This window comes from Dromiciops gliroides, chromosome 4, assembly GCF_019393635.1.
Source record: "Dromiciops gliroides isolate mDroGli1 chromosome 4, mDroGli1.pri, whole genome shotgun sequence".
Lineage (NCBI taxonomy): Eukaryota > Metazoa > Chordata > Mammalia > Microbiotheria > Microbiotheriidae > Dromiciops > Dromiciops gliroides.
The window spans coordinates 3,098,007-3,122,682 of NC_057864.1; the positions used below are offsets into that span (position 1 = coordinate 3,098,007).

Consider the following 24,676-nt stretch of genomic DNA (forward strand, 5'->3'; position numbering starts at 1 on the left):
TTTACATTTGGTGAAACTGAAGCATGCAGGAAGTAGGTGACTTCCCTTGAGTAATGGTCAAATTTGAACTCGGGTCTTTCTGATCCCAAGTTCAGGCTTTACCCACCAAACCCCAGAGCTGCCAAATGAGACGCATCCTCCCTCAAAAGGGTTGGGCCTGACTATCAGCTCAAAGCATGAAGACTGTCCTCTGTCTGGACTAAAATGTTTCTGTTGGACAGATGACCTCTGGACCTGACCCTTCAGTAGAAGTGTCTGGGCCAACCCACAGGCTCTAGGATTGGACGGGAAGGAGAGTATGGGCTATGTTGCCTATGGGACATCACCAAGTACTTCAGACCATCTGTCAGTACCTCTAGAGGATGGTCCCCAAAGGGCAGGGTTTGTGGGAGTACAGACTCCCTGGGCTTGGACCAGATGGCTTCTCCAGTCTCTATCCATGACTCCAGACAGGTTGAGAATTCTGCTGAAAGGCAAAGTGCGGGGCACCATGCCAGGAGAGGGTGGGAGACCATGTGATGACTCGTCCTCCTTCTGAGTTCCTATGAGTCACGTGGCAACTGGGCTTCCTATTGCTCTTGGCCGTGTGGATTCTAGGTTGGAGTTTTGCAGGAGTGGGGAGACCTCCTCATGCCCCATTTGTTGGCTGGTGCCCACTGTGTCCTGTTTTCAGGAACTGGATGGGAGGCCATCAAAGCGACTGAGTGCTGAGCAAGTGACTCCCTCAGGGGCTGCCTTTAAGTAATCTACTAGGGCCTCCGCCCTGGAATGGGAGCGGACCCTTTGTTTAACATGACTGCTTTCAGGTGTCCAGGGAAATGCTGCGAGCTAGCCTCCACCCTGGGGCTGTTATTTAGAAAGGCTTGGTTTTGATCTTGAAACAAACACAATAGACAGCCCTGACCACAAGTGTGCCATGCTCCCTGTGGTCTGCAGGACTGTAAACTCATGCTCTTACCCTGAAAACCAGAGCTGGGGCAGGCAGATGGGGGACCACCCTGCTCTGGGCTGCGCACAGTCAGGACCTCCCCAGTAAGGAGGCCATGCTCTCCAGAGCAGGACTTTGGATCCAGCTGTGCCTCTGCGGGGATAGACTTTCCTCGGAAAGCCTTTTGTTTGTTTATGAGATATATGAGATGACCTCAGGGTCTTCTGCTGTGGAGGGGGCCCTGGGCTGGGCTTGGGAAGCCAAAGGATGTTGTCAGAGGGTTGTAGCTGCTGGGAACCAGCTGGGGGCAACAGAGAGCTGCACCCAGGAGCATCCTGCCCAGGCAAGCTCATTCCAGCCCTATGCGTCTGTGGTCCAGGTCTCACAGCCAAGCAGGCAGAGACCACTTGGGAGTTGTAGCCAATCAGCTGCTCTCCAGCTGTGGAGGTCAAGCTGTCACGAGAGGAGATTTGTCAAGCAGAGCAAGTGAAGAGGGCAAGTGTGAGCCAGAGCAGCACCAGGTCCATAGCACAGTCTAAGGGAGAGGAGCGTAGGCTTGGGTCAGAGGCAGACAGATGCCCAATGACTTGTCTTGGGTTGGCACCCCACCCCAAACTGCCCTCCCTCCTCCTCCTTCTGGATCGCATTCTGGTACCTGGCCAAGATCCTCCCCTGTGGGGCCCCACGTTCCTGGATGCATCATCTCATAAAGGGCATGTTCAGTTCTGAGCTAAGACTTTGGGGATACCGTGTACGCCCCACACAAAGAGAAGACTCAGGGAAGACCGCCTGGCCCAACAAAACTCTGGGTCTGGAGTCAGAGGGCTTGGGTTCCAGTGAGCACGGTACAGCAGAAAGAGGCTGCATCTACGGTTAGAGGCCCCAGGTTCAAATCCTGAGTCTGCCCCATGCCACCTGTTACCTTGGGCCACTCAGTGCCTGTGGGCCTCAGCTTCCGCACATGTAGATGCACAGATGCCCTTGAAGTCGTCACATCGCAGAGCCTCAGTCGGGCTGTCAAACAATGGGGACGATTGCACTTGTTTCCCTGCTTCATGGACCTGTTGTGAGGACGGTGCTTGACAGTCTCCTTGGCTTGGGAGAAGCCGCTTCCCATCTCTGGGGCTCAGTCTTCTCATCTGTAAGATGGCCCCATTTCGACTCTCAGGATCTCTGGTCATCAGACCATATAAAAACGAGAGCTCTGTGTGTTCCTGTATTTTATCTACAATGTGGCCTGGTCGGGGCCTCAGCGCTAGGAGCCCGGAGCTCAGTGTTGTCTGGGGATGGGAAATGATCTGAAGCACAGAGAGGACTGCACCCCATCGGGAAAAGTCTGGAGGGGAGGGCGACCCGGGGGACGAGGAAGGACGAGTCGTCTGGCCTCCGACTTCAGAGAGGCTGAGGAGGCTCCCCAAGGTGCTCAGATCCTTAAAGGAAAAGTCTGGACTAAGAGCTGGGGGGAAATGCTCTTCACTGTTAGGACTCTCGGCCAGTGATGGGTTGGAGAAGGATGCTTGTGGAAGGCTCTGAGAGCATCCAGTGATGCATTTACCTTGAACTCTTAGGTCATCAATTCTAGAAGGACCCTTAGAGGCCGGCCAGGCCAATCTCTTCTTTTCCCAGAAGAGGGAACTGGAAATTACTTTCTCAAGGTCCTCCCGCCACCTAGCAGGTGTCTGAGGCAGATTTGAACTCAGGTCTTCTCACCCCTACCCACCCCAGCAGGCTGCTCCCATTCCCTGACTCGATTTCTGGCTCTGGCACTTCTCAGATGTGTCTGGGCCCAGACGGTCAGTTTCCACATGGGAAGGATATTAATATTAAAACAGGAATCATGTGGCCTCCACCAAAGTAACTATTTCACCTTTCCAGGAAAAAAGGATTGAATAGAATTCTAGGGAGATAACGCTGAAAGGCACCTTTTAGAACTGATTGATTCCAGCAGCTGCATTTTAAAGGCCCTAATAATTACCAGCAGAGGCAGCAGGAAGTCACTGATTGAGAACACCCCCAGGCTCCCTTTGGGCCGTGGGGGTGAGTTTGGGGGCCACAGCCTCTCACAGAGACTGTCCAAGGGTAGAAGGGCAGCCATCAGCATCCCTGGAGGGAGCACCCAGGATGTGGAAATCTCAGAACCTCAAGGAGGGTAAAGAGGGTAAATAACGGGAAAGGAACATTGTCTCTGAAGTTGGTTGGAGCCTGGCTGTGTGACCTTGGGTGAGTCATTGGGCTTCAGTCTCCTCCTCTATACAGGCAGGAGGTTGGTCTTGATGACCTCTGAGGTGGTCAGGCCCCTACCTCTAGGACTCTGACCTTACCCAAGGGTGAGGTGTCATTAGCCCCCCCTCCGTGGGAGCCACGTGGGGTCTGTTCGAGACTCACCGCCAGCCCCTTCAGGGGAAAGCTCATCCCACTGGGGGCTGTGCCGCCCCTCCCTTGTTCCTAACAAGGACTCGAGGTGGGGCCCCTTTCCTTGGAGACCAAACGGTGACATCATATTATTCAGCGTGCACTTGTCTCCTCTGCCATGAAGTCGTCTGGGCCTGAGCCATCAGGCCGTGGCGCTGGGCCAAGGACGCTCTTGTCCCGCCAATGGCTTCTGCTCATTTCCATAAATGTCGCCCTCTGAGTGCATTACCTCATGTTCTGGCCCCGGCCCATATGCATCCGGAGGGATGGAGAGAAGCATCTTTTCCGATGAACTCGGCCATATTTCATGGCGCTTTTCATTAAGAAATGACTACCTGATGGAAGTTGGTCATCTCCGCCCAGGGAAGCGGGTTAAGGGCTTCAAGGGGGGCGGGGGGGGGGGGAGAGATCGGCTGTTTGGGCTGCCTGTCCCTGATGTCATTCTTATTCTTCTTGCAGCCTGGGCACATGGAGATGCCAAGAAAGTGGCCTACGCTACCGACAGCTACGGGCAGTTTTGTGGCCAGAAGAACACCCGAAATGAGTGAGTGTGGGGGACAGGTGTGCCTGTCATCACAGAGACCTCAGTCCCTTCCCTGCCTACCCCCCCCCCCATTAGAACCTGAGGTCATGCGCTCCCACCCCTTCCTTCTACAGATGAGGAAAATCAGGCCCAACGGGGATGGGACCCCCCCTTTATCTCTTCTCTCCTTTTCCTTCCCTGCTCCCCCCATTCCTAGTGGCACCTTCTTACCACTCATAAGGTTTGGCACAGTACAAATGAAGAAACACAGGGCTCACATAGACCTAGAATTGGAAACTCCATCACCTTTCCCATTTTACTGAGGAGGAAACTGAGGCCCATGGAGGTTAAGTGATGCCAAAGGTTATTCAGATAATGTGAGAGGTAGGATTTGAACTCATCGCCTCTGACTCCTGAACATAGTCTGGACAACTTTCCATGAGGTTATCATCTTCTCACAGATTTTTTTGGGATGGTGTGAAGACCTAGCTTCATAAAACTGAAAGTATAAATGTTGGATCGAACCAACTGGTTCATCAGAATTCATCTCCTAAGATGCTTCATGGAAGGTCCCCTTGGAAGGCAAGAATAGAGGCCCTGGCCCCTCTGCAGCACAGCCTTATGGATGGAGAGCTGGAAATCAGCCTGAGAGACCTGGGTTCAAGTCACATATTAGTATCCAGACTGATTGTGACCCTGGACAAGTTATTCATCCTTCAGGGTCCCAGACAACTCTGTGTGACTCTCAGTTACAAAGAAAGTGCCAGCCTTCATGGGCAGAGTGAGTGTCGTCCCTTATCATTGGTCAGTTCCTAAAGCAGGGAAACAACAAGGACAATCCCTCTTCTGGGATACCTTTCAAAGTACAGGAAAAAACCTGGAGACATCGTGATATATGGTACTTGGGAGCTCACCGGTCAACTTGGCTGCTTCTGCCAAAGCTCTGAATAACTACGATGACAAAACTTAAAACAACACTTAATATTCTCCAGAAATTCCTTCTTTCTGCTTCAGGATAACCACAATTTCAATTGTTGACCACACATTCATCTTTTCCTTTCCTTTCGCCTAAAAAGGAGAGGAAAACAAATCTCCATCTTGGAAGTTGCCGCCCACTCCCCAGTGGGCACCTCTCCCTTGCCATGCACGTCTGGGATGGCCCGTACATCTCTGGAGCCCTCATGCCCAATTCTCCTTCTGTGGAAATGAGTCGAGAAAGGTGTGTGGGGAGGAGGGGGGCTAAAAAACCCTAACTTTTAACGGAAATAAGGACCTCCTTTTCTTAGCAGAATTCTCTCCCTCATGAGGCGGTCCTGGCTGAAGATAAAAATAGGTTCAAGGAAGGTTTAGACACATTCCCAGGCTTGGTTCTTAATAGATCACGCAGGGAGCCCAGGATGCTTTCGAGCTGGAGGTCATGGAGAGCAGCCTCGCTCCTGTAAAAGGCCCCTGGGAGGGACTTTCAGAACTCGGTCAGGCTGAGTTTTGACCTAGTGCAGAAGCTCTTGGCTCGTCACCTCAGTGACTCAGAAGGCGGAGCCCGGCTGGCGGAGGACGAGGGGGACACAGCGCGCTCGAGGTGCTGTAAATCCTCTTTGTTCCCGTCCCTTGGCCCTAAAAGTTATTTTAGAGCTGCTTTTCAAGGTTTCACTGAAAACTAAAACTCTCTCTGACAAAAAGGGATCTGGACCCCAGCCGCTGCCCCACTTCTTTCCACCAGACACGGGTCCCACAGCCTATACCAGAGCAGAGAATTGGGACAGTTCCAGGAAGCATGGGTGGTGCACTGCACATCTTTGGTACTGAAAAGCCCACTCCTTGAGGGCCGGAAAGGGCGTCTTCATTCATGGCTGTGTGCCCAAACGCAGATACTGGGTGACATTCGGTTCAAGGGGGAAAATAGATTGGGTCTACACAGAATGCAGTTCGGCTTTCCCACGCACTCCTGGGTCGAGCGTGGAGGATGTTGATGGATAAGAACACGTTGGGCTTGAGATCTCGACTCTGCTGGGAGGGTCTGAGATGATCAGAGCTCAGTGTCATGAGGCCAGCAGCCTGCATTTGAAAAGTCACACTGATTTAGGAATACGACAGTTTGGGAGTTCTCTGTGTGTGTCTCTGAGCAATAATTACAGTAAATAATGACAGCTGACATTTCTCTAAGCGCCTAATGGTCTATAAATCACTTTACGTTTATTCCTTATATGACACAACACCCCTGTGTGGGAAGTGCTCTTATAGTCTAGATTCTAGATCTATAAGGAGCCCGAGGGTGAGAGAGCTTTAATGTCTTGAATACAGTCTAGGTAGCATCAAAGGCAGGATCTGAACTCAGACCTTCCTAAAGCCAGACTAGTGCTCAGTCTCTCATGCTGCTGTCTTTGACCTCATTTAAAAGGGAAGTGTGTTTGAAAAGAGGGGCTGGGTGTTCCACCATGTCCTGAGCATCTGCTCTGTGCTGGGCACCAGGTTGGCTTCTGGGAATCCACATGCAATGAGTGAGACGGTCCCTGCTGGCATAGTTTACATTCTAATGGGAGAAGACAACAAGCAGGTGTGTGAGTGCATGTGGATACAGGTGTGTACATGCATGCACATACACATGTACATACATATCTGCATATACAGGTAGGGAAATGCTAGGAAGATAAATGCAAAAATAAATAAGTGGTAAGGATAATAAGGTACTTATGTACAATTTGGGACGGAAAGACTAGAAAGTGGAGGGATCAGGAGAGACTTTGTGTGGAGGGTGGTGCTAGGGCTGTGTCCTGAAGGAAGACAGAGGTGAGGAAGGAGTATATTCAAGGTGAGGGGATGACCAGTGCAAAAGCATGGAGGTGGGAAATAGAGTGTGAGGAACAGAGAGAAGACCAGCGTGTAGGAGGCAAGAAGTATGTAACAAGGTTAGAGAGAGACAGAGAGAGACAGAGAGACAGAGAGAGACAGAGAGACAGAGAAAGGGAGAGAGACAGAGAGACAGAGAGGCAAAGAGACAGAAAGAGAGGCAGAGAGAGACACAGAGACACAGAGAAATAGAGAGATACAGAGAGACACACAGAGATAGAGACAGACAGACAGACAGACAGACAGACACACACACACACACCCACACACACACACCCACACCCACACCCACACACACACACACACACACACACACACACACACACACACACCCTCTCCCTCCTTGCAGTGGCTGGAGGCGGGAGGGGACCTATTAGGCTGGTGCCTGTTCTCTCAGTCTGGTCTTTGAAGCCTAGGCTTCCTGTTTCAGTTGGTCTTCCTGGGGATGATAAGAATCTGCCCCATCCTGCCCCATCCCATGGTGAATGAAGCCTGGCTCCGTGCTGTGGAGTGGCCAGACAACACTTGGAATAGTGAGCTTTATCCTGAGTGTGATGTTTTCGAAGGATGCCAATAAACCAGGTGTGTGAACATCCAGGAGAATGACCGCAATAACAAAGCACTTGGAGACGGTGCCCTGTGAGTTTGGTTGAAGGCACTCGTGATGTTTCGCTTGGAATGCAGGTGCTTGGCCCTACTAGGACAATGAGCAGAGGTTTCGGAAGGTGGTCCTACCAGGGGATTCCTGTTCAGGTGGACTTTAGAGCAGATGGTCTCCGTGAGCCTGAGGTTCAGAGATGGGAATTCGACATTGCTTCCAATTTCTCAGGCCATGGAAAACTGCACGAGGAGTGTTAGCAGGCTGCAGAGTGCTATGAGGGGTGAGTGATTACAAAGTGAGCCCCTAAGGGGGGAGATGGGCGGGTCCTGGGGCAGGATTGCAGGCGGGGCCAGGGCAGCTGGAGGGTTACTCTGCTCTGGTGGAGGTAGTCAAAGCACCAGAGTACGACCCACAGGCCTCTGGGGGTGTCCTGATTCATGGAAAAGAACATGAGTACGAATTGCGCAAGATGACAAGGTGCAGAAGGCTAGTGACTTTTATCCATGGAGGGAGTAAATACCACCCCCATGAAATTCATCCACCAACAAGCATTTCTTAGATCCTCACCATGTGGCAGGCAGTATGTGAAGAGCAGGGGAGACCAGGAGGATGGGAGTGGGGGGGGGCTGGACAGGACACTGTGACTACACACTCTTGCCCAGTGCAGCCACTCTCTAGCTCAGAGGTTCTGAGGGCTGCCTGGGGCAGGGAAGAGGAAGGGATGTAGCCAGGGTCCCATAGCCTGCATGTGGCAAACACAGGCCTTTAGCTGGGTTCTCCTGGGCCTGAGAACCACTCTCTATGTGCGGTGCCAGGCAAAAATCAAAGTAGTCCCTGTCCTCAAAGAGCTGATGTTCTAAAGGGGAGACAGCTTGTGAATGCCTATGAACATACCGGTGGACAGAGGCGGTGAGGACCCTGGGGAGATAAAGTCCGCATGTGTCCACATGAGGCACCCAAATACTGCCAAGTTCCCCTGGCCGATTTTTCCCTTTCTGGATCCTCTTGGGGCTTATTAGCCTTGTCAATGTCCCTTTCTGTCCAAAGAAAACACAGTGTTTAAAGGGAACCTTCACTTGTTGTGTTCATCTGTCTTGGGAAGAGCAGCTAAGTTAGGGAGTGTCTGAGCCAGAGGAAAGACTTGTCAGGCACAGTGGGGTGGGGGGAAGCTCTGGATCTGGGGCTGGACCCCATCTCAGCTCTGCATCAGGTTCCCTGTGATGAACGTGGGGAAATCGATGAAAGTCAGGGCTTCACATCGTGCCCCAGTCTCGTGAGGGCGGGGCGGAGCTTACTTTGGACCAGTGTCCCCCCATCCTGAGCCTGGCCTGGGGGGGGGGAGAGCTGGTCTCAGAGCCAGGGAATCCCACCTCTGAACCATGCTGGTGGTGTGACCCAGGAAGAGTCACATCTAGCCTCCCAGCAGATGCCCTAAAAGCTCTCTTAGACAAAGCCGCAGAGCAGGGGTGCTGACCTTGGTAGGGACGGTTCTACTTGGGAGGCCCCACATCAGTGGGATCTCAGGTGTGGTCCAGGCCCGAGCCAGGTGATGGGGAGGGATCCACAGATGAAGGTGAGGAGGCACCAAATTCAGAGAAACAAGGGCCCGAGGTGCGGGGCTGGGGGTCCTGACACCCTGGGGAGCTGGGGAAGGTCCGGCCGGATGCAGCAGCAGATGTCTCCGCGGCTGCCCTTGGCTGGGACTGCATCTTGGCTGGGACCTCTCCCGGGATACCTGGGCTCCTGGAGGATGGATGACTGCTCAACCAGCAAGCACTAGATTGATATCAGCGCCATCTTCTGGCCACTGCAGGAACTTCGGCTCCTGAAGGCTGTGCTCAAGCGAACTTTGGGCTTCGTGCCTTCATTGGCATGCTTAGCAGAAGTGGGCACAGAGGAAGTATCCTATCTATGCAGGGTGTTGGGCATAGGGAAAAGGGAAAGCTTACACACACACACGCTGTCATTTGGTTGTTGGATGCAGTTGGGGGTATTGCTTGGCATCTTCACAATAAATTAAGCCAGTTTTTCCTTTACAGAGGAATCACCTTGACCGAGTGTACACAAGCGAGTCCAGGAACTCAACTGTCAACTTAATTCGGATTTTCTCATTCCTGTTTCCCAGACATTCTCTAAGTTGGATGAACAATCCACAATGATCAGTTTTCCTCCCAGTCTCTCAGGATCCTTCCCTTCCCCTCCCACACAGTGCTTAGCTCTGAGCTGAGCCATCTCCCCAGCGTCGGAGAAGCTGGTTCCCATGAGCCTTGGGGGCCTGAAGGAACCTTCCAACTGAATGCACATAACTTGATTATTCATGATCACGTCTTCTGGTCGCCTGCTGAGAGACTGCAGAGTTGTGGGAAGACCATTTGACAGGCTTTGGGACAGACAGCGCAAGAAGCAAACTCATTGTTATTAACTGTCCATTCACTAGGAAAAGGGCGTAGTCTCCAGGCACCTGTGTCAGTATCACGCACATCATTTCGAGGTGACAGTTGCCCAAGAACTAGTATAAAAACTCCAAAGCACCTCCCCCAGCCCTCAGTTTTCTCCTCTGTAGAATGAGATGCTTGGATGTTCAGGCTTCCATCCCAGGCTCACTAGGCAGTAATGATAAAGAAATGCTCACAGAGTCAGTGGCTTTTAGCATGGAATACACACTCAATAAAGGCTTGTCTCCCTGAAAGTAAATAGGAATGGGTCAGGTCTTATGGGCAAGGATGCGCGGGGCCAAAATGGCAGGTGTTTCCACATTCCCTGACTTGAACTCTCTTTCTGTTGTTGTCTTTCTCTATAGGAAGAAGACGTTGTTGTTTTATTTTAACACTCTGCAGTGTGCCAACCCCATAGTGCTAACAAGGCTACAGTGCCCGACCAGGCAGGTAAGGCAAGCACAAAATGCCTCCCTTTTGCCTTGGCTTCCTTTGAAGGCCAGCTCAAGTGCCAAGCCCTCTGGGAGACGATCCACCTGCCTTGGGGTTAGCACTCTCGGGGCCTGGGAATGGCTCTGTACTGCTCCGTGGCTCCTTGGTAGGGATTCATCTGTGAACCTACTGGATCCTTCCTCTCTGTTGTCTTCCTCCTCCCTCCCTCCCTCCCTCCCTCCCTCCCTCTCTCCCCAGTAGAATGTAAGCTAACTGAACAGGATGGTATTGCTTTTGTTGGTGAATACTGAACGGAACTGGATCCTCTAGCGGGAGAGGAGTCTAGATGTTCCCAGGGAGTTCTGGGCTGATGGCCGGGACTCCCAGGGACAAGGCAGATCCGTGTGTTTCCTGGGCCCTGTAGAATGCAAAGATGAAAAAGAACCAGTGGTCTAGGGCTAGCCTTAGAATCAGGACGTGGCAAAGGGTTCAAACCCTGCTTCTGACCCACACTAGCTGTGTGGACATGCGCGAGTCATTGAACTTCTCCGGCAGAAAGAGGCGTCTCTCTACCACTAAAAGTCGCCCGCATCAGTGAAGGTGATTTGCATACTGGAAGTTCCCCAAACCAATCCAATCATAAGTTCCACCCCCTCATGCTCCCCCCTAAGACCACCGGCATCAGCGACCACAGAATTTTCAGGTAGAGGGATCCCTGAGGATCGTCTGGGCTAGGGATTCTCACCTTTCTCGGCAGTCCGATGAAGCCCCTCTTAGAATTAGATTTTTTTTTAAGTCTTAACTGAAGGAAATAATATAGTTAGAGGTTAGTGAAAATAAAGACATCCTTTTTTTCCATGTCCAAGTTCATTGAGCCCTTTGGACTTTGTCCGTTACAGATCTGTGGACTCCGGGTTCGGAAGCCCCGATGTGGCCCTTTTCACTTATACAAATGTAGAAACTGAGGCCAAAGGATTTGACAAAAGATGTGCAGCAAGCTACAAGTAGAGCAGAGGTTGTTGCTAGCATATGCGGATCAGTCAGTCAACAATGATTGTCTGTTATGTTAAGTTGTGGGAGACCAGAGGTCACGGAAGGTATAGTGTAGAAAGTCACCCATAGGGAGAGTGGGGGTACAAAAGATTGTGTAATAAGATCTACACAGCTAGGTGTTCTGTAAGGTCTGAAGGCTGAAGGCCATTGATGTGTGTGTGTGTGTGGGGGGGGGCGCGAGTGTGAATGTGCGCAGTAAAGAGGCAGGCTTCTTAACCAGCGCAGCATTTGAGTTGTGAAAGAAGGCGGGAGAACACAGCCCGCTGGTGAAGCTCCGGTAGAGAGAGAGACCTGGATTCAGGAGGAACTGGGTTCAAATCTGGCCTCAAACAGTTGACACTTACTAGCTGTGAGACCCTGGGCAAGTCACTTAACCCTCATTGCCACCATAAAAAAAAAACCAAAAATTAAAATTAAAAAATAATAAGTTATTGAGTCATTTAAAATAAAAATAATATATATTACATGTTAACATACATATTTATGAAAAATATTAATATTTCAAAACCAAATAAATTAGAAGAGTAGCAAATCTCTTTAATGTCTGGCTTATTAGAAGACAGCTGGATTCCTGTATCTGCTTCTACATTCGAACTATTGGGATATGTTATTTTGCCTGAAAAAAATCTGGCCTCCCCCCAGATGTGTAGTTGGAAAGAGGAGGAGTCTTTTAATGGCAAATATCATCTTAGTATTGCTGTGAAAACTGATCTGATGTCAAGGATGCTCGGGAGGCCACAGACTCTATTTGAAGAGGCAACAGTGTAGAGAATGGGTAAGATCTGTGTTCAGACGCCATCTTAGACTCACTTCCGAGCTGTGCGACCCTGGGAGAGTCACTTACCCTCAGATCTCTCATCTATAAAGTGAGAGCCTTGGACTTGATGGCCCCATGGATCCTTTGCAGCTCTGAATCTATGATCTGAGTTCAAATCCTGGCTCTCATATGAGCTGTGTGATCTGAGCCAGACACTGTGGGCATGGAACCTGGCTCAGACTGTTAGACGTGGATGAGAGTTTGCGCTGCAGGAAATAGGGAGAGAAGGGAGGTTCCTTTGGAAATGAAATTGACGTCAAAAGCAAGGCAATTGACAAAAAGGAAACGTCTAAAACAGTATCTGTTCCCAGATGAAGAAGGAAGCGGAGCCAGATTGAGATAACGTGCCTGGAGTCACCCGGTCAGAGCTTGCACTGGCGAACCAAGCTGACCAGGACCGCCGTATTAAGCTAGCCATGGGAAAACAAGATTTCTGCTCTCGGAAATCCTGCGGACGTGCTTTTCTTTCTCCCACAGCGTGGGCATCTTGGCGACACCACGTGGGGGGGGGGAGGTGGCAAGCTTTCATTTACAAATGTTAAAAATCGGGGTAACGCGTTTTTCCTCTCTAGGTCTCAGTTCCCTCATCTGTTAGATGGATGGGTTGGACCGGAGTGTCTAGAAGGCCCCTCCCCGCTCTCATCCTGAATCCTGTTAGCCTGTTGTGCTGAGGATGAGGATCACTGGTGTTAAGAGAGCGCTCTAAGGCTTGCTCACCATGCACTTTACATGCATTATCTCATTTGAATTAGGAGTAGGGGTGCGAGTGGAGAGAGCAGAGGACCTAATTCAATGAGCTTCTTTTCCTGCAGAGAGAAGACCACTAATTAGCCAGAATTCTTTTACAAGTGGCCTCCCTATTCTTTGCGCAGTCACTAAGGAAAGCTGGTGTATTTCTGCAGAGCCCACACTGTATGCTACTTTCACCGCTCACATGGTCCAGACGTGGGGGACAGGCAGCGATCCACTCAAATACCCGACCTCCAATGACCTTCATTTTTGGCTAATTGCACAATGATTGCTGGCTAATCAACATCCTATTGGAAATGAACAAATTGGTTTGATGGAGGGAGACAGAGTAGAGAGGGGGTTGTATTGTTGTTCTTTTTTTGTTGTTGTTTAATAGCTCATTAGAGCTGGCATAGGATGTGAGTCGATTCTTGTTGAACAGAAGGCACTTGGCATTTTAATCATGGGTAGGTATATGTGTGTGTGTACGGAGGGGGTGGGGAAGGGAGCCAGCATGGATTAAGCACCGCTATGTTCCAGGCCTTGTCCAAATATTGTATCATTGAATATGTACATGTAGTTGTATATTCATAGATGCATAGGTACACATCTACATGCATCCAGTGTATATGGCCATAGCATAGTGAACAATGCCAGACTTGGAACCAGCACATTTTATGGGGAGACAGTGAGTGTCTTTACCCAAATCTGTCACATCTTCAGTCCTTTTCCCCCCAGATTTCCTCTCATTCTCCTAGACTAGGTATCTTGATTTCCCCTGCCTGCTCGCTAGCTTTCTTTCAGGTCTTGTCTTGCTCCATTAGACTATAAATGTTCATTAAGGGTAGGGGTTGTCCTTCTTTCTGCATCTATCTGTGGGACTCCAGGGACTCTGGAGGAGAAAGTGAGGCTGGTACTTTGCTCCACTCTACCCCTCTCTTGTCCAGTGCATGCACAAGTCACAACATCACCTTGGGGATGTCATTGGTCCTCTTTAAGAACAGAAAGATAGGGGCAGCTAGGTGGCACAGTGGATAGAGCACCGGCCCTGGAGTCAGGAGTACCTGAGTTCAAATCCCGCCTCAGACACTTAACACTTACTAGCTGTGTGACTCTGGGCAAGTCACTTAACCCCAATTGCCTCACTTAAAAAAAAAAAAAGAACAGAAAGATAAACTGCACCTGGAGAGCTGTACGAAGGCTCTATGCAGAGAGGACCTCGAGGCCAGGTGAAGTTCACTAACCCTCCTCGCCACAGATAGAGGCAGTGTTTGTGGGAGGAATGTAGAAGGTTCTTAGGAGAAAGCTTTGCACTGACTGTGTTTCCCATGTTATTTGTAGGGTACCACCATCATCTATGTCAGGCCCAAACTATTCCTGGCCAAATTAACTTGACAAATGCTGTTTTAAGTTAATCCATCTTTGCTTTTGCTGGTAAATAAAATCAAAATAACAGCACCCACTTTCCCTGGTCCTCCTCACATGCCTATTCCCTGAGCATGTTTTGCCCTGGGAATCTCTTTGCTGAGTTCCAACAGGCTCTTAGTGACTCTGGAGCTGGCCTCCTGCCTCACCTGGACAGTAGCACAGTGAGTCAATTTGGCAGTGATCGTCCCTTAAAGCAAGTGGGATCTCCACTCCCATCCAACTGACGTTGGAAAGGATTCTTAACAAAGATTGATTGCTGCAAATGGCTCTCGTTTTGTTCATTTCTTAGGGTGATAAAAACTTCATTATGGTTTGCATGTTGTTGAGAAAGAGCTGGCCCTCATCAATATGGATTATCAGTGTTCCAAGCACTTTGGCATTTGCTGTCTGATTCCTTTCAGGGATGAGCCTCTAACTCTGAATACTCATAACCAACATGGGGCCAGAAAGCACTTTAGGGGCCACCTAGTTCAACCCAGCCTGGCAGCTGGTACTCATGAGATACATGGTCTTGGGCAAATCACGAGCCATGTCTCAGTATCCATTTCCTCATCTGTACAATGGAGACAGCGATGACTAGCACCTGCCTCCCGGGGCTGGTCCATGTACCCAAGAAGAAATCATTGGTCAAGGTCTTGCTGTGTAAATGTCAATCATTGGCTTGGTTGTTGCTGTTGCTGCTGTTGTTTCTTCAGATGAGAAAACTGAACCTCAGAGATGGGAGGGGATTTGGTGAAGGTCTGAGTGATCAAGGTGAGATTTGAATGCAAGACTCTTTACCTCAAAGCCACTGCTTTTTCCACCTGTCTTCCTAGGATCTTAGATCTAGAGCTCGAAGTGGCTTCAGAAGCCCTGTAGTCCAACCCCATTATTTTACCAACGAGGACAATGCAACTTGCCCAAGTAGAAAGTGTCGGAGGAAGGATTGGAAACCAGGTCCTCTAACCCCAAATCCAGCGCTCCTTCCACTTCTTCATATAGTGCTGGAAGGGACTTCAGAGATGCTCTCATCCATCTTTTCCATTCTACAAATGAGGAAACTGAATCTTTAGGGGATGAAGTAGCCTGGCCAAGTTCATGGCTGAGATTTGAACCCAGATCTGCTCATTCCAGAATACTCCTTCCTTCCATCTTATGTAGGAAACACATACCCTACTGGGAGTGAGAAAACCTGGGCTTGAGTCCCAAGAGTCTTTGTGATTTACTGGTTGTGTGACTTTGCACAAAACACCGGACCTCAGTTTCCTCAACTGTAAAAGGAAAGTGATGGATTCGATGATCGCTGAGGTCTCCTCTGGCTCAAAGGCGCTGTGCTCACCAACACTCCGTTTAGCTTCTGATCTTTGCAAGGTCGGGTCAAGGCTGTGGTAGAGAGTTTGCCTTTTCATGGAGTTGTGTATGGGACAGTCCACCATTTTGCTTCTTGGATCCACAGCTCTGATTAGAAGGCTGCTTTCTCCCCATTTGGCTCATATCTCTGTGCTTTTCTTTCCTTTCTATAGTTCTGTGTCTCCAAGTGCCCAGACAGGTTTCTAACCTTCATAGACATGCAAAAAAAACATCGCGCTGACAAGAGCCAGTGGCAATACTACCAGCAGTACTGTCGGCCTGATTTTAATGACCCCTTAAAGGTAAGGAGGGGACCCAAGCCAAAAGGGGATTTCACCTCTGATTGAGCTCTTCTGGGTAACCCAAGCATGGCATCTTTGCCTCTCTCAAGAGCTAAGTCTTCATATTGTTTGTTGTTGTTGTTTAGCCATTTCAGTCATGTCCAACTCTCTGTGACCCCACTTGGGGTTTTCTTGGCAAGGAGACTGGAGGGGTTTGCCATTTCCCTCTCTAGCTCACTTTACAGATGAGGAAACTGAGACAAACAGGGTGAAGTGACTTGCCCAGGGGCACAGAGCTAATAAGTATCTGAGGCTGGATTTGAATTCCGGAAGATGAGTCTTCCTGACTCCAGACCAGGCACTCAAGGTACTATGGCACCATCTAGCTGCCCCAAGTTTTCATAACTCAACCAAATTCCTCAGGTATTGCAGAGATTACTGAGAAAGTGATTGGATCAAAGACATGGCCAGCTCCCTGTGGTGATAGCCCGTTTGGGTATAATGGATGGCAGTTGCACCTGGGGCAGTGGCTACTTTTGACTTTTCTGGCTCTGTAAATAGCCATATTGACCTTTGCCTTAGTTAGCAGTTCAATAAGCATTTTGGAGAGTGTTTGGAGTAGTACTTTTGTGGTAGCAAAAAACTGGGGACAAAGCTTTTAGTTATTGGTGGAGAATGAGGGAATAATTATGGCATATAAATGTGATAGGATATTAGTGCACTACAAGAAACAATGACTCCTGAGAGAAACATGGAGAGACATACTGATGGAGAATGAAAGAGAACCTAGAGGTCTGTGTACAAACTGATGACAGGAATCTAGATGAAAAGATCATGAAAATAAAGCGAGGTACTTTTATCAGTCTTGTCTCTGGGAAGGAAATGTGGGAATGAATTTCCTCCTTTTCTTGGAGAGGTGTGCATGTGTGTGTGTGTGTGTGTGTGGGGGGGGGTTATGGGTACAGAATGTCAAATAAACTGACCATAAGTATGCATAGAGCATGGACTAGGTGTGCTGACACACCCTTTGGAAGTATTACCTTCAGGTGGGAAAAACTAATGGAAATGTTCTCCCACATTGTGCTAGTTTGCCCATTCCACACTCCATGCCCACCTGTGATGTTGCCAAACACAGCAGGATCCCCAATGTCCTCAGTTGTTTTCTTTAGTTACAAGGAAATAGTTGCTGAGTTAGTGGGCAGTGGGGTTTGAGGGAGGGAGGATATATTTGGAAAAATAATCATGATGAAAGTAAAAAGAAAGGAGATGAAAAGAGATTAGAAAAGAAAGAAAAAGGAGAGAAGGGAATAAAAGGGAAAGAATGAATGAAAAAAAGTAAGTTCTTTGTGATATGGGGGAAAATGGGGTACGGGTTGGGTAGGGGTTGGGGTTCTTAGGAATTACTCTTTAAAGAATTACACCCTCTTGCACACAAAACATAGTTAGAATAAGGTGATAGTTTATTTAGGAGCAAGGGAAGGGAAGGGTGGGGAGAGGGAAACCATGAAAGAAATCCTTGGACTTTTCATGGGGAGATTGGCATAAAGCACATGGTTCAGAGGTACCAAATCTCCTCGAACAGGAGACTGGAAGGTACTTTTATAGAGGACTGATGGGGGTGGACCATCTGCCCGTGAAAAGTTCCTTTAGTGAGAGAGGACCATCCCCCACTGGTAGTGACTAGAGGAATTGGGTGAGGGGTGGCTACAGATCCCTCTTCAGAACACAAAGGCCGCAGCCACACCCAAGTTTATCTCCCCAGGGTAAGGGAGACCAGAATGAAGGGTAGGAATCCCAAACTAGCTCAGTCCGATTTGGTTCAGCTTATCTCTCTAGGCGTTATCTGTCCTCTGGTGTAGTTTGTCAAGGAGAAGGTTCCTTGATGTGCCCCAGAGAACCTCTGGGGTGCTCTGCACCCCATGACATTTGGTAGCACATTTTTAGTTCTTGTGGTGATGGAACCTTGATGTCTTTGTGACAAACTAAACATGGCTTTCAGGTCTAGTGGGTGTGTCTGGCTCACACGACCTCAAACCTAGGGATTCGAAGAGAAGATTGAACCAAGCAACCCCGCCCTGCCAAAGAAAATGTTGTTTGCATTTAAACTGTGACAGTATTTCTCTGGAAAAAAATCAAAGTATTCAGCATCCTTGGGATTCTTTTGGAATAAACTCATAAGAGGGTGGGTCAGAAGTGCTTGGTTTTTATGGCCTACTGAACTTCAACCGAGGCCTAGAAAAGCCCTTTTAAAAATTAAATTTTATTTTCAAATGAAGATCTTTTTCTTCTGTCTCTTATCTGTCATCTATCCACCTACCCCAGTCACATACACACTGAGAAAGCAAAACAAACAAAAACCCCCCAAATCCCTGGTACAAACATGTGTGACACTTATAGTCAAGCACAACAAAGTCTCACTTTGGCCATATCAGAAAATCTGCAACCTAAGCCTAGAATTTTTCTATCAGGAGCTTGGGAGCATGTTTCATCCTGAATCCTCAGGAATTGTTGCTGGTCATTGTGTCGATCAGAGTTCTCAAGTCTTTCAAAGGTTGTTTGTCTTTATAATACTGTTCTTATTGTACAAAACGTTCTCCTGGTTCTGTTCCCTTCACTTTGTATCAGTTCACGTAAGTCTCAGTTTTTTTCTAAAATGGTCCCCATCATCATTTCCTCCAACACAATAGCATTTCATTGCAATCATATAACCATAAATTATTTAGCCCTTCCTCAATGGGTGGGCATGTCCTCACTTTCCAATATAAGAACATTTTTAATAGACAACTAGTATGTATTATTTTTATATTCTTTTTTTTTATTCAAGTGCTCCTGACATTAACTTTAAAATGTTTAAGTTAAGACATAAAACAAGCTTTCCAAGGCAGCAAGGTGGTGCAGTGGATAGAGCACCAGCCTTGGAGTCAGGAGGCCTTGAATTAAAATCTGACCTCAAATACTAGCTGTATGACCTTGGGCAAGTAATTTAACCTCATTTGCTCATAAATAAATGGATGAATAAAAATAAAACAAGCATTTCCATAACATGAAACTACAAATCTATTAGGTACAACTTACTTTCATAAACATACACACACAGACACATATGTGTGTGTGTATATATATATATATACACACACAGAGAAAAAAAAGTCATAGTGTAATTTTCTTTCTTCCCTTCCTTCAGTCCCTCCCATGCATGCTAGCATTAGATACAAATATATATGTACTTGTGTATCTATGTATATGTAAAACCATGCTATACATATTCCTATTTATTAGTTCTTTCTCTGGATACAGATAGCATCTTCCTTCACATATCCTTTGTAGTTAATTTGGGTATTTATAATAGTCAAAATGACTTAGTCACTCAAAGTTGTTCTTAAAACAGTATTGCTGTTACTATATACAACATTCTCTAGATTGCTCATTTTACTTATTATTTAGTGCAAGTCTATCCATGTTTTTCCAAAGTCAATGAGCTCATCATTTCTTATCACAATCATATACCATGACTTCTTTAGGAGTTCCTCAATTAATGAGTATCCCTGAAACCTGCATGTATTATTAAAGGAAGTAACTTAATGAGTCCATTTTGCTGTTTGTTTTTTAAAAAGGAACACATTTTGAAATTTTAATTGAAAAAGCATTTTGTTTTTACATTAAGGATAAAAGTAATGTATTGCCTGTCTACTAAATACTACATGTTCCTTCTGCTTTTAGCCTGCATCAGAAGTTTTTCGGGATGAAGATTGCCCATCAATGATTTTTCCCAGCAGATCTTGTGAGTGATTGATATTTTATCTTAAATTCAGACTTTGTGATTTAGACACAGTCTCTACACGATAAAAACCTTTTTAAAAAGTGAAAAAGTCATGCCAGTTATTTGCTGTCACTTGCAAATATACATATCTGAATAAATTTTTTTAAACCATTTCCACTTTAAAAAAATGAATTCCACACACTCAATTTATAGATAAGGAAACTAGGTCCAGAAAGGTTTTGTCACTTATCCAGGTCATAGTACTAGAACAGGAATTCAAACCCAAATCAAATGCTCCATTGGTACATTAAGTTAAGGGAAGAGTAGAAAAGCTCCCTGTGGATGAGTCCCACAAGTTGGGGAGGCATGGGAGGCATGGATGAGCTGAAATCTGAATTTCTAGCAGGAGGATCTGTATCAATTCGGTCACAGATCCACTGCATCACCATCTTTGTGGGGGTGGATTGGTCAGGAAGGACATAACAAAGATCTATTAATTTTTCTTCATTACTATTGATTGATTTTTTTTAAAAGCCCTATTGAATTGCTACTTGATCACATTCTAATTTGCAAGGATTGTGAGAAATAATTATCAATAACCAAAATCATGGGGAACTTCATACCCCTCCTTTTATTAATGTTTTAATTTAGTCTTTACCTTTGTAATACTTACAGATTTAGACTTGTACCACACCACACCCAGGTGGAAGCTATTGTGCTCCAATCAGCTAGGGTGGGGTCTACCATCTTTCTCTGATGTCTCTTTGACTAAGATTCAAGTGTCATATTCCAAGACCTCATTTGAAATATAACCCACCTCCAGTCATGTCAACCAATTAGATTGCTAGCCATCTGATGAACTACCTACTGTTTGGAAGTATATATAAGCTGTGAGTCCACCACCATTTTAGCTTTTAGGGGGCATCTAGGTGGCACAGTGGATAAAGCACTGGCCCTGGATTCAGGAGGACCTGAGTTCAAATCTGGCCTCAGACACTTAACACTTACTAGTTGTGTGACCATGAGCAAGTCACTTGACCCTCATTGCCCCACAAAAAACCAAAAACCAAAACCAAAAACCATTTTAGCCTTTGGTCTGAGAGCAGTATTCAATGACCATTCTTTTATTAATAACCTACTGGCCTTATTAATAAAATGATTAAATTACCCAGAAGCTATGTTCCTCATATTTTTTAATTGTCACAGGATAAGTTCATTTGTGGCAATTCTCAGCTTAGACTTATAAAGATAAATGTATTCTGATCTGATCTTTCTCACTTTCTTATAGAAATGTGGGTGGGGGATTTATTAGAGATCCGAATATCACAGAATCCCAGCCCCTGAGTTGGAAGAGACCTCAGAAGCTCTCTCCTCTTTCCAGTACCTGGCTAAGGGCACTGTTCAATTAGAAGCAGCATCCAAAAGATAAGATTCTGATAAAACCCTTGTCAGTATCACTTGCATCAGCAAAATAGAATTTGTTTTTATGGCTTCAAAATTTCTAGCCTAAGCCCACAAAAAGGAAAGTGATCTGGGGGAGAGAAAATGTGTTAAGCCATCAAAAAGACCACCCCTCAGTTGCCCAAATGTGAACTTGGTTGCTACTTCATCATGAAGTTTTAATTTGCAAGGGTTGGCTGAAGGAGGATCTATTTTTTTTTCCCTAAGAGAAAACATGTTTCCCCTTCATAAAATCCAAACTGATATGGTTATGAAAGTATTTTACAATGGGCAATAAATATTATTTCAATGTTTCTTCCCATGTCATGCCTTGTGTTCAAGATGAGCCACTGAACAGTCTTATTGCAAAACACCCAGCAGGTTGCAGGTTTACTTTTTCTTTTAGCTTATGACCATCAGGAAATGTTCCTATCATCAAGTAATAGGCAGTTAACTGTCTGCTTTGGGTCATTTACACATCATCTGGCAAGAAGTGAATGTTAAACATCAGAAGGCTTCAATATGGGGAAGCTGCATCATAAGGGATCCTTGTGTATGTGTGGAGGGGGAGTGCTGACTTTTCATTCATTTCTAACAGTGCTCAAGAGATGTTTCCCTGACTTTAATACTATCAATGGCATTTTGGCACTACAAAACAAGACAACATTCTTTGATGGAATCGGAAATATAAGAAATGTTACCGATCTTCGGAAAGGTGTCAAGTATGTTTATGTCCTGAGTTTCTGTTTGGATTGGGGCTGGGGCTTCTTGGAGGATAAGGCAGGGGGGGGGGGTAAAAGAATTCATCATTATTTCCCTATAACTTCAACCAGAATTGAGTAATGGGCACAGGCTCACCAAAGCTCCATGTAAAGACAGAGAAAGAAAGTGAATCTAGGAATAATGAAAATTACCCAGATGCTTGTAAAACCAAGAAATGGCAAATATGGAAGAAGTATCAATGATAACATGGCAGAACCTATGAGAAAGTTTCCTCATCACTCAGAGATTCCTGTTTAGGGATTTGTTTGGGGCCAAATCCTATGATCTGATTGATATTGAGATGGAGAGAGGTGACTTGTCTGCACTTTGTAGCTTTAGAGACTTGCCTAGGGACAACGAGAAGGTAATTGGCTTCTCCATGGGCACATCCATGGGGGATGTCAGAGGTAAGATTTGATGTCAGGGGCAAGTGCCCCTGATTCTAAGGTTGGTCTTCTATTCATGCAGTGGGCTAGTTCTCTCCTGGTATAAGGACACTCCCCAAAAAGAATCTCAAAAATAGACCTCTTGGTGATGTTTGTTTGTTGCTAGCACAAAGATACGTGACTACAGCAATTAGTCCAAAATGTGGAGAGACAGAGACAAAGAGACAGAGGGACAGAGACAGGGCTGGGATGACCATTAAAGTAACGACTCTATGTGGACTTGTGCTTCTTCAGCTCCCAGGGATCTGCATGGCACTCTGCTATTCATTATCATTGAGTGCGCCATCTTCCATGCATACACATGACTAGGATATCTGGTCTCAATGTCTCAGGGCTGCTGAATTTAAAGGAGGAATTGAAAGGTTTTAAAAATACTTTTAGAGCCATTTCTGTTGACTTCCTTAAAAGTTGGTAGGGATTCAATTAGAAAAGAAGTGGAAAGGGCTGGATTGGGAACCTAGGCCCTGGTTTTCAACATCCTCACAGCCATTTGCTGTCCAAGTAACCTTGGACAGCTCCCTTAGTCTCTGATGCCTCAGTTCTTGATATGTAAAATGAGGCCCTCCAAGGTCCTCTCTCAGCTCTAAACCTCAATCCTGTGAAGAGAGTAAAGACAGTTTATTACAATATTGTGAAAACAGGTTAGAAAAAAACAACTCACAGATATCTGGAAGTTTTAATGTGGATACCAGACACATAGTATTCATGTTGTTAAGGGCTAAAATTCTAGCTAGTCTGTCTAAAATATCCAATGAGTGGTCGCCAATAAATTATAAGCTTTAGCAAGAGTTAGACTTTTAAGCATTTATTAAGGAGAATAAGAATTTGGTAAAAAGAGAGAAAGGCCTAGAGTCCTATCTATTAAAGGGAGAGCACATTTCTAGCTCCGCTCTCCACCAGAGTCCCAAGGAAAGAGCCCAAGAGCGAGCGCCAGTCTCTTCCTTCCTCCTCCCACTAGTCTGCATCACTTCCTGACGCCAAAGAAAAGACTCCTGGTCTTGCCCTCAAAGACCTTCGCTTCATGGGCAGAACTCTTCTACAGTAAGTCTCCAGCAGGTGGCGTCATTCCAATCGTTACAATGTTCATAAAAATACCATTAAAGAAGGAAATAAGGCACATACTACAAGGTTGACTTAAATGGGGAAATCAGGGGCAGCTAGGTGGCACAGTGGATAGAGCACCGGCTCTGGATTCAGGAGGACCTGAGTTCAAATCTGACCTCAGACACTTAACACTTACTAGCTATATGACCCTGGGCAAGTCACTTAACCCCAATTGCCTCACCAAAAAAAAATTTTTTTAAATTTAAAATGGGGAAATCGAGGTGATTCTGGGGTCCAAAAGTAACCATAGCCCCAAAGCCCCTGCTATAGGATACTCTCCTTAGAGGTAGGACCTTGATCTCCAACCATAAGTAGTGTCCCATGCCAGTGGGCTTTAGGACTGGGCTGCCACATGGAGAAATAATTTCTGACCTTGTCTTACCATCTGTCCATCTCCTTGCAGTTGTATCATTGTCCAAGCATTCCCAAAGGAGTCCCCCCCACACACACACACAATGGGTGGTACTAAGGATGACTTGAGGCTGATATTGACTTTTGACTGCATGGATTCAGTGAGTTACAAGCAGATTTCCCGAGTTCCTTTTCTGTGCAACCATTTCTGTCCCCCAGAGGATACTGTGTGCACTATTAAAATGGCATTTGCGTGACGTTCTGGGGAGTGATGCTTTAATCTGTGATGCTCCCAATGTCTGCAGGGTTACTAAGAAGGTGACACTGCACGTATCTTTGTGCTAGCAACAAACAAACATCACCAAGAGGTCTTTCAAAACAAGCACTGAAAAAGCAGCTTGTGAAAACCTGTCACTGCATTAGCCCCACTTCTTTTTAAGGCAAGCCAGAAAGCGGATTTTCTGGAATCTTCTCTCTTCTCTTTTGAATTCAGTGGTATCAATCTGGTCCTTACTACGAGAACAATCGGCCTGAAAGTGTTTGAAGATTTTGTAAGTTCTTGGCATTGGATTCTCACGTAAGTGCTGTGATGTTTAAAATCTGATGTGGGTCCTAACCTGCCCCCCTACCCAATTAGGAGGGGGGGGGACTAGCTAAGATTTACGTGTCCTCTGAAGTCTTGCTCTTCCAACTGTAGGCCTGTGGACATTTCTACAGATATGCGAATTTAATCGAAGTGGTGAAGGAAGAGAGAATTAGCCCCTGGAGGAATAAGGAAGGGCTTTCTCCATGAGCTTCTTGGGCCATTGGCCTCCACATGGTCTGTAAAATAACTGAAACAAGGTTTCTTATTGAACCCTTTAGCGCCGGTTATAACCTAAGAGCTTGGTTGTGTGCCTGACACATAGTAGGCTCTTAAATGTTTATTGATTGAACTGGAGACATTATCCAAGCCAACTAGTATCACCATTTGTCTTCCTCAGTAGCAGGTTCCCACA

General features: G+C 46.7%; 1 protein-coding gene across 1 annotated transcript in view; it reads left to right on the forward strand.

Moving 5' to 3' along the window:
• SLC44A5 (solute carrier family 44 member 5) overlaps positions 1 to 24,676 on the forward strand; it is a 349,369-nt gene that overhangs the window by 264,306 nt on the left and 60,387 nt on the right. The window contains exons 4-9 of the mRNA XM_044005170.1: positions 3,800 to 3,884; positions 10,112 to 10,196; positions 15,708 to 15,836; positions 19,536 to 19,596; positions 21,614 to 21,737; positions 24,172 to 24,255. Of these exons, the coding sequence (XP_043861105.1) occupies positions 3,800 to 3,884; positions 10,112 to 10,196; positions 15,708 to 15,836; positions 19,536 to 19,596; positions 21,614 to 21,737; positions 24,172 to 24,255 (568 nt within the window). The remainder of the gene's footprint in view (positions 1 to 3,799; positions 3,885 to 10,111; positions 10,197 to 15,707; positions 15,837 to 19,535; positions 19,597 to 21,613; positions 21,738 to 24,171; positions 24,256 to 24,676) is intronic.